Source organism: Lontra canadensis, unplaced genomic scaffold (assembly GCF_010015895.1).
Source record: "Lontra canadensis isolate GAN:19392208 unplaced genomic scaffold, GSC_riverotter_1.0 scaffold206, whole genome shotgun sequence".
In the NCBI taxonomy this organism is placed as follows: domain Eukaryota; kingdom Metazoa; phylum Chordata; class Mammalia; order Carnivora; family Mustelidae; genus Lontra; species Lontra canadensis.
Window position 1 is genome coordinate 2,003,721 of NW_022631200.1, and position 10,100 is coordinate 2,013,820.

The 10,100-nt window shown below is 43.2% G+C and overlaps 1 protein-coding gene across 1 annotated transcript; it reads right to left on the bottom strand.

Annotated features, from left to right (window-relative positions):
• Nucleotides 1-5,599: 5,599 nt before the first annotated feature.
• On the bottom strand, nt 5,600-9,714 carry LOC116861845 (putative protein ZNF720). The gene is made up of 3 exons (XM_032848718.1): nt 9,700-9,714; nt 6,553-6,679; nt 5,600-5,835 (listed from the first exon to the last, which is right to left on the bottom strand). Exons 1-3 carry the CDS (start codon nt 9,712-9,714, stop codon nt 5,726-5,728), a joined length of 252 nt encoding a protein of 83 aa, XP_032704609.1. The 3' UTR covers nt 5,600-5,725.
• Nucleotides 9,715-10,100: the final 386 nt, after the last annotated feature.

Consider the following 10,100-nt stretch of genomic DNA (forward strand, 5'->3'; position numbering starts at 1 on the left):
CAGAGCACAGGATAAATTCATCCCAGGGCTGAGTGGAAGTGAGGGAGAACCCTGCCAACCACAGGTCATCATGCTTGCGAAGTCACCCATCTATCCTGGATGAGACCTATGTTGGGTTATATTCCTGGGATACCAATGCTTTGTGGAACCGCAACACACACCTGGCTGGTTCTCACTGGTAGTGTCCGGCAGCCTTCTTCGTTTTCAACATCTACTCTGTCATGTGACATCTTTAAGCTATGCCCGCCATGTTTAATCAATCAATACCCCCTCTCCACACACTCCATGCATCTGGGCCTCAGAGAGTACAATTATCTCAGGCATCCAATAGCAACTGATCCTCAAGACCAGCAGGGAATACATTACATCATGAGAAAAGCATCGGATGTCCCAGACAGCCACATTTCTCAGGAATGCATCTTTGTCCCATTCGCTCATCACGAGTAGCGTCCTAAGGACTTGCAGTGACCAAAGGACCTCTCTACCAGATCTATGCTCACATTTCAAGAGTTTGCCATATTTCATTTCCATAGCACTTACCTTCCTCTCAAACTGTTGCAACATCATGTTTTATCTGTCCTCACAACTTCCAGTGCCAAGTGCCTAAACTAATCCTGTGGCCTAGTGATGGTTTTTTGCTTTTATTCCAGTTTAGTGGTGACAACATTGTATTTAAAACAGACATATAGCCTCACGTGATCCTGTTATCAACCATTTACAGTGGCCTTAGAAAACTCCAAGCTACTCGTAAGGCTAGGCAAGGGCCTGCATGGCTTAGGTGGGAGGGGGAGTGCAGTGACAATGAGGTTTCCAGAACACAGGAGGGAAAGTCAGCTGTGATGCCTCTACCCCTGAAATAGAGATGAGACAGAAGAAGACAGGATTTGGGAAGAAAGGAAGTACAATTTTTCTTTCTAGAGTCAGAGTTAGTAGTGTAGCCTTGGACAGGGGTCTTCTCCCCAGATGAAGAATCCAGGCCAATGTTTCAGCCTAGATCTCTTTCATCTCTTGTTGGGCTGCTCCATCACTCCTAACAGAACACTGTGTTCTGTTTAAGTTAAAACATCTACTCAGCACCCAGCCCTGTCCCCTCTTTGTTTACTTCAAGGAACTATTAAACAAAAACAAAAACATATACTATGACTCAAGAAGTCTCCACATTTTTACCTACTCAAATGCTGACACTGAAGTGACCAACATGGATGACGTCACTTCCTAGAAGGGAAAAGAAGAACAACTAAGGAACTCTTACTTCTCCAAACGCAAAGGAAGGACTGAAGTCTCAATTTAAGTATGTGGAATTTATAATGCGCCCTGGAGAATTACTCTCACATTTAAATTAAATTTTGAAGACCATGTCATTCCATGGAAATTCTTGTTAAAATCTCTATCAATGTAGGTAAGGAACAGGTCGACACAGGAATAAGGAAAACAGAGTAGATCCTACAGGAGTAAAACCCAGTTATGTAAGAGACGATTTGCATAGGAAGATTCTCAAACTAAGATACACCAGATGTAAGAAGCATAAATTCAATAAAATACAGAGAAGAAAACTATTTCTATTATGAATCTAAAATCTCTTTGCTTGCTAGGAAATCATCAATGCTCAAACTTGGAAATGACTTGGTTTGAACCAAGTTTCACTTTCCTTCTGAAGATACAGGTACACACATATGTATGTACATGTGCTTCTTCCTAGTTAGATCTGGGACTGCAAAATCTGTCTTTAGCTTAATACGACACATTGCATTCTGTGCAGATCAACCCCCTAAATCTCTGCTTGTGTTCTCTATGCTCACAGAACAACAGGAGAAACATACAGGGTAAAATTTGATCGATAGTCCTTGGGATTGTGTAGCTATGGCTTATCATTAAATGTGTAGTGACTTTGTTCAATTACCAATCGTTAGGTAGAACCCGTAGGCATTAGATGGTGAGCCATGGTTCAGGACAAGAGAAAGAAACTAACATTTACCAAAATCATTCCCAACAATCCTTATCAAAATCTTAGAAATAAAAAAAATCTTATAATTTTGAAATAGAGAAATACACTCAAAACCATTCTGTGAGGTCAGCAGTACCCTGATATCAAAGCAGTATAAACAAAGATAAAAGGCTAGTTTATCTGATGAAACTTCTGCTACTCTGGCTTTCTTTGGACACCCATCTACATGTACAAAATACAGTCAAAAGAAAAATGAATCACACTGAAAATAATTGTGCCTCTCTAGAGATCCATCTGCCCCTGAATCCTTTCAGGTCTACTAACAAACACAGTTAACCATTGCATAATGTGCTTTTCATCAGTAATGGTCCACTTAGACACAGAGAAGTTTGCTTGATATAAATCCAGTGCACTACAGTAAATGTCTTTTCATTATGATTGCCTTCATATTTAATTTCTTCAAATTACTTCCTTATAAAACTATGGTATATACAGCAGACCACATACAAAGAATGGGACGACTCACAACATGTTGTAATTAACCCATCAAACACCACAGATGAAGAGAGACCTTTGAAACACAATGACAGGGGCACCTGGGTGGCTCAGTGGGTTAAGCCCCTGCTTTCGGCTCAGGTCATGATCTCAGCCCCCTATCCAGCTCTCTGCTCAGCAGGGAGCCTGCTTCCCCCTCTCTACCTGCCTCTTCACCTACTTGTGACCTCTTTCTGTCAAATAAATAAATAAATGAATAAACAAACAAATAAATAAATCTAAAAAGAAACACAATGGCAAATCCACTTCATCTTGTGCAAGAGCTCCTAGAAAATCACTAGGAGGATTCTCAGCAGTCTGAACAGCAAGGGGCCCGACATAACGTACTCAGATACCCAAAGATTGAAAAATAGCCACCAACAATACCTTACCTAGCAAAATTCTTTTCCACAGAGCAGAAACGAAGACATTCCCAAGTAAAAACCCCTCTAAGATTACCAGTAGATCTGTCCTACAAGAACCATTAAAGGAAGTCTTTCTAGATGAAATAAAAGGATTCTACCCAGAAACTGCAACCACAGGAGAACAGAGCTCTCTGCTGAACATAAATATGTAGACAATTACACAAACGTGCTCTGTGTTGCAATGAGATACCAGTCACATTTATTTCTGCTACAGAGTTTTGTTTTGAAGAAAAAAAAAAAAGAATAAAATCACAAATGTGGGTAATAAAGGATTCAACATTAAAGAATTTGTGATGTCATTAACAAAGTCAGGAGTGTGTGCAGGGGTGGAGACAGGAAGAAGAGTTTTCTATATAATTGACACTGAGTTTTAAAAGGTTTGTTTTAGGGGCGCCTGGGTGGCTCAGTCAGTTGAGACTCTGCCTATAGGGTCCTGGGATCCAGATGCACCTGGGACTCTGCTCAGCGGGGAGCCTGCTTCCCCCTCTCTCCCCACTTACCTCTCTGCCTACTTGTGATCTCTCTGTCAAACAGATAAATAAAATCTTAAAAAAAAAAAAATTAAAAGGTGCACTTACAGCTAAGTTGTTTTAATGAATCTCTAAAGTAACCACAACGGAAATACTCATAGAAGACACATAACTCAATGACAAAGGTACCAAGACATATCATGAGTATTAATCCTACAATTAATTAAATTATATCCTTTGTATTTCATACCAAAACAGAAGTAGATACAGAAGTATACAGAAGTATAAAATGTTTGAAAATTACTCTGAATTCAAAAAAGTCCTTCTGTCATGCATAGAATAAAAATTCACCCACAAATACCAGATGAAATTAATTCTATGTGGATGACAACTCACCTAGACATGGTACAACATTCACTGACCACTCACCAAGGAGCCAAAAGTAGGTGTGACACAGTATATATGTGCGACATACAAACACAAGACAAAAACACACATAATTTATCGGCAAAAAGGATAAAGCTCATTCTTTTTTGAGTTATCCTCACATGGTCTTGAAATATGCTGAAATATACTGAGCTGAAAATTCCCTTCCTCTAAAAATCTGCACAGATAACACCCAACCTACACCTAACTAATGTCGTGGAATGAGACAGACAAGGAAGCACATGCTTAGGAAATTACCAAACCAGAATAAGAGAAAACTCAATCCACGAAATTCAATATAAAACACTGATGTATGACAGAAAAGGGAAACTTCTATATTACCATAATTTTGAACTGGGTCCACATACCCATGAAAAACAAGCAATTGATTGGCATGTCTTCATGGACTCTAATATCGTAAAGAATTCTCATTAAAATTAATCATAAAGAGCTGTAAATGAAAATTTTGTGAACACTTAAAAAGCTTGAAAGACGTGTATTGTTATTAATATATTCGTTCTCCTCCACAGAATGTAACCTATAGTCCATTCTGTTATGACAGAGGAAACAAACAACATCTTCCTTTCTGAATAAACATCATAGATGTTGAAAATATGTGGAGAGACTCTGTATATGAAATTAATATTTGGGGCTAAATTCTGATGCATTCTGAGGAAAGTAGAAGAAAAAGCTCATGATGAATTTCCCATGAAGTAACACTGCATTACTGAACACAAGGATTTTTCAAACATGGAGGTTTAGGGTACCTGGGGGCTCAGTCAGTCAAGCATCTTCCTTCCGTTCAGGTCATGATCTCAGGGTTCTGGGATCCAGCCCCACACTGGGCTCCCCGCTCAGCAGGGACTTTCCATCTCCCTCTCCTTTTGCCCTTCTCCTCCATACTCATTTTCTCCCTCTCTCTCTCTGTCTCGAACAAATAAAAATTTTAAACAAACTATATGGGAATATTATTAATTGTCGACTCACTTCTTATAAAGCACATGCCCATGTCGTATCAGGACATTTGACGTGAAAGTATTCAAAAATAAATCTCATATAAAACTAATTAGAAAGTGAAAACACACATGACAGAGTTACCAGAAGTTCATAGAAGAATCATACAATGATGCAATTATTAAAAAATAAGGTAATACATGACAATTTATTAAAGGCTACAAGTTCAAGATGGAAACATGCTAGTTCCCCAGTAGCATTTGTTATGTCAGAATTCTAGTAAACAAATAGAGACATTACAGTATTTCACCACTGAGGAATGGAACTCATAGAGCAGAAATTTCTATATGTTAAAAAAAAAAAAAAGAAAGAAAGAAAGGAAGAAAAAGAAAAAAGACTATTTGAAGGGAAATAAAGCAGTACATTTTCTCATTTTAGGGCAGTGCTTTGTTATCTGATAAAGTTACCGAAACTCAATTTTGTAAGACTAAGATTAACTCCTCTGTAACATTAAAAAGTATAAGCCAGAGAACATTAAAAATCTATCTCCAGTATTCCAGGAATTTCCCCAACAAACCCCAATGTGCATACAACTACCCTGACCTACTTGTCCCATAATGAAAACCAGAATTGACAAAGGCTATAGTGTACAGGTCCTCAGAAATAGGATGACTTCCCCAGGGGCCTCACAACAATAGAAAGCTCTCAGATTGGGGGGACCCTCCCCCTTGAAGGAGAGTCTCCTGGCTCTCCCTATGAACGTGATGGACCATCATTGCACCTGAAGGAGAATCCCCAGAGAATGCAAGAGCTTCATAATGTTGGAGAGCAGACGTTCCTCTTGGAAAGAGAGAGACCTAAAACTAGGCAAGTCTCCAACTGATTTTCATTCAAGGAGAGCTACTCAAACCACTGCTTAAGGTCTACCTTCCTGCTTCTGACTTGGACCTCCCCTCTGTCATCTGCCTCATTCATTCCCACCTACCTGGATGGAAGCCTCCCATCTCCTTTCTCTTCACATCCCAGAGCTGCTTCTCTTGCTCCAAAAACATGATCAGGTCTGGCTTTGACACAGTGAGACCTGTTTATGAGGAAAAAGGAAAATGGCTATTGCTGACAATTTTAACTTTCCATGAGTCTTGCATTCAGGAGAGAAGAGATATTGTACAATCCTAGAAAATGGTTTCCCAAAAGGGTTCCCCAACAGTCCCTATAGAACACACAGGATGTGGGGCACCTGGGTGGCTCAGGGGGATAGGCCTCAGGCTTTGGCTTAGATCATGATCTCAGGGTCCTATGATCGAGCCCCACATCAAGCTCTCTGCTTGGTGGGGAGCCTGTTTCCCTCCTCTCTCTGCCTGCCTCTCTGCCTACTTGTCATCTTTCTCTGTAAAATAAGTAAATAAAGTCTTCAAAAAAGAAAACAAACAACAAAAAAAGAACACACAGGAGGAATTTCCAAAGTTCACATCCTGACCTACACTTCCAAGTGGTAGACATGATAATAAGAAGGGGAAATTTCAGTTTAAGATGTGAGCAGCATCATTTATGTCACTAAAGGTTGAGAACTTCCACTCATTTACACAAGCAACAATGTTTGCTTGAGGAAGGAGAAGCTAAGGCTGAGAATTAAACACCATGAAGATTTTTCTCTCCATCTACAAAGCCCTACTTATTTCCCTTTCTGCCTGGATCTGAATTCTAGTCATTCCAAGAGAAATACCAGAAAAGACAGTCTTCACAGGAAGGAATAAAACCCTCAGTGGGCTTTGGGAAATCTGGAAGGAGTCTTCCTCACCCAAGAAGAGGAGGTGTCCGTAGTTCTCCAACATCACATCCAGGTACAGTTGCCGCTGAGTGTAGGTCAGGCATCCCCACTCCTCCTCAGAAAATTCTACAGCCACATCCCTGAAGGTCAACAGTCCCTATAATAAATACCACAGTCACCAAGTGGCCTTTGACACAGTTCACGATGTTTCCTAAGATGAAAGTGGGACTTAATGTCACCAGCTAGAACCAGATCTGACCTTTCCTTCTCCCTGAGATGGGTGTGGAGTTAAAGAAAAACCTATGGGGCAGGGGGCTGCCTGGTTGAGAACTTTCACTCCTTTCACTCCCAGAAGTCAACTCTATCCACTACAGAGGTCACATCCCTCCTTGTCCAGTGCAAAGTGTTGGGATGTGGGAGAGAAGCCAAAGGTCAAGAAACTCTAGACATGTTTTGATGTGGAAGTACTGGGGATCTGGAGTGAATGATGGAGAAAGGATTGTTGAGATACCCGTGGTACAAACACTGTGGTCCTAAAGCAAGGGGAGAGGAACGTGAGCAGTGACTGGTTCTATGCTTTCAGGTGGGGAAGGGGTGAGGGATAGCAGGAGGTTCTAAGGAATTTGGAGGCAAGTTTCTAGGACCCTCAGGGCCTCCCAGCTGGTGTTTTGATGAGACCACTCACTGTATAGAAACACTTTACTGGGGAGACCCTCCAGATATCTATCAGGGGCCACAAGCTTGAAGGAGGGTGGCCAAACTACATTTGGGGGTAGAGTTCAATAAGTTTCCAAAGCAAGTTTCATCTGTTAAAGAGGAGTTACAGGATCCTGGAGGTCTATTGTTAGGCTAAGGCTAGTTTTTGCATCCAATAACACATTAACCTTGAGAAAGTTGTGAGTTCCCTGAGGAATGTCCTACTCTGCCTTTCTCAAGTATTTGTCAACAGACTGGAAGTTGAAGGACATTTAATTTTATCCACACCTCTTTGGCTTTGTTCTCCTCCTCAGAAACTACAAACAAGGGGGGCCCAGATAGTTCAGTGGATTAAGGGTCTGCCTTGAGCTCAGGTCATGGTCCCAGACTCCTGGGATGGAGCCCTGAGTTGAGCTCCCCACTCAGGGGAGGAATCTGCTTCTCCTTCTTTCCCTTTCCTCACTCTCATGCACTCTCTCTCTCAGCTGAGAAAACGTTTAAAAGAAGGAAAGAAGGATGGAAAAAAGGAAGGAAGGAAAGAGAAAGAACGAACCTACAAGCAAGAGAAATGCAGAAGGAAGAAGTTGACACCTGAAATGTGATAGTCCCTGCATATTCCTCAGTATCTTATGTTCCTCACAAATGACAGGAGGGAAAACAGGAACATGACAGGGGAGGATCTGGCAGACAGCACCAAGCCAATAAAAGAAGTTCCCATCAGCTGAATGGAAACAAATTGCTTTCAGTGCCTAATGCACATCAAAGGACACACCATCACTGGTGTTTTCCTGTAGACTGAAAGCAGGAATTCAGAATGTAAATCTAATTATGCAAATATAGTTGACATACATACACAATTCAAACACCATCCCGTCTGTAGGGACTGCTTTTAGGCAAGCAGGCTTGAGCAAAGGAGTAGAGGAAGGGTCCCAGTGTCCCCTTGGCTGAGTCCAGACAGGGCCATCAGGAGACACACCTCAAACTTACCAAGACTCTAAGGAACCAATGGGCTTCTGACAACCAGGTACATTGAGCAGAAAGGAGCAAGTTCCTGCTTCCCCAGAATTCCTCACCTTCCTTCCCCTTTTAAGAACCGCCTCCCCACCCCTTGAGAGACAAGCTCTCCTGTGCCCTCCTGCCTGCTGAACTCTTAGGTTTTCAGTAAACTTCCACTGCCTTTGTCCTGCCTCAGGGGAATTCCAGCAGCACTACTGATGGGCTTCCAGCCAATCATGGACCCATCCCACATCTAGGCCCCCAAGCCACTGACAGACACTGCAATGAGATGGCACAGCGTCCCTGTGCTAGTAATACCTCGTTTATGCCTTTCTTTTCTTTTAATTTTTAAGATTTATTTTTATTTTCATCCTCTTTAAAGGTTCTATTTATAGGGACACCTGAGTGGCTCAGTCAGTGGACTTCAGCCTTCTGCTCAGTCCAAGACACAAGGTCCTGGGAACACCTCCTACATTGCTGGGGGTGGGAGGGTGTCCTTGCTCAGCGGGGAGTCTTCTCCCTTTGCCCATAGCACACCCTACTTGTGCTCTCACTCTTTTTCTTACAAATAAATAAAATTCTTTACAAAGTGTATTTATTTCGAAGAGAGCAAGTGAGAGAGCACATGCAGGCAGAACAGGAGAGGAAGAGGGAGAAGCAGGATCCCTGTCCACCTGGGAGCCCGATTCGGGGCTGGATCTCAGGTCCCCGGGATCACGACCTGAGCTGGAGGCAGAAAGCAGACTCTTAACCAACTGAACCATGCTCGGTCCCCAAGATTGATTTATACTTTAGAGGAGATGGAGACTGGCATGGAGAATGTCAAGCGGACCCCCCTCTGGGCACAGAGCCAGAAGAGGGGATACCAGTCCAGGACACTGAGATCCCGACCTGAGCTCAACCAACAGTACAAGCTTAGTCAACGAAGACCCCCATGCACCCTCCTCTAGTGGACTTTAAGTAGAATATCTCTCACATGCTAAAGATGGAGACACACACAGCCCCTTTCTTAGAATGAGAACTTCCCAAATTTTTCTGGACTCATACCCACCGAGCTTCTGTCTGCATTTCCTTATTCCCCGGCTGCACACAGCTGATCGAGAATCCAGATGAGCCTGAATGAGAAATGATTTCCCTCCCTGACATCCCAGGACCAGACCTCATCAGCCACGGGAATCTCGGACTGGACACCTTCCCCTCCGGATCTGCCACCAACGGAATATTGTCACTCCTCGCGGGACTTTAATTCAAAGTGACAACGGCTGATGCCCTATCGAAGCCAGGTTGGGGACAGGACAGAAGGCTCTGGGACATGGAGAAGCATTCTAAAGACCTAACCGTGAGTATCACTTCTGACCAGATCTTAAAAACAGGTGAACGCAGAAGCGAGACGCACCCGCACTGGAGGCATTTGCATCTGCAGCTCTAAACGCGAGGGTCTGCGGAGAAACAGAGGACACGGCTCCGCGGGGACACCAGGCTCACCTGAGAACCGGCCATTTGTGCCTTCGCCTCCACCTCTAGATTTCGTCCTCACGAGGGATCTGGGGGGAATCACAGCTGCATCAGGAGAAAATGCCCTGAAATCCAGCAGCAGACCTCCTTGTCCTCACACCGCTCGCCCGTGGGCTGGACTCGGAGATGCAGAAAAGGCCCAACTTTCAGTCCTTTGTGTCCTGAGCAGCTCAGAAACTGTGAGCTCCCGTGAGGACACCCATCCTTGCATTTTCTTCACCTGCTTTGTGGGGAGGGAGGGGTCCCCTGCCACCACCACTCACAACTTCACTGTCAGGATCAGAACTGCGGGCTGCAGGGACCCGACCCTCCCAGACTCACGGAGCAGAGACCCTGTCCCCTCTCCACGACCAAAGCCAGAAATCCACTCT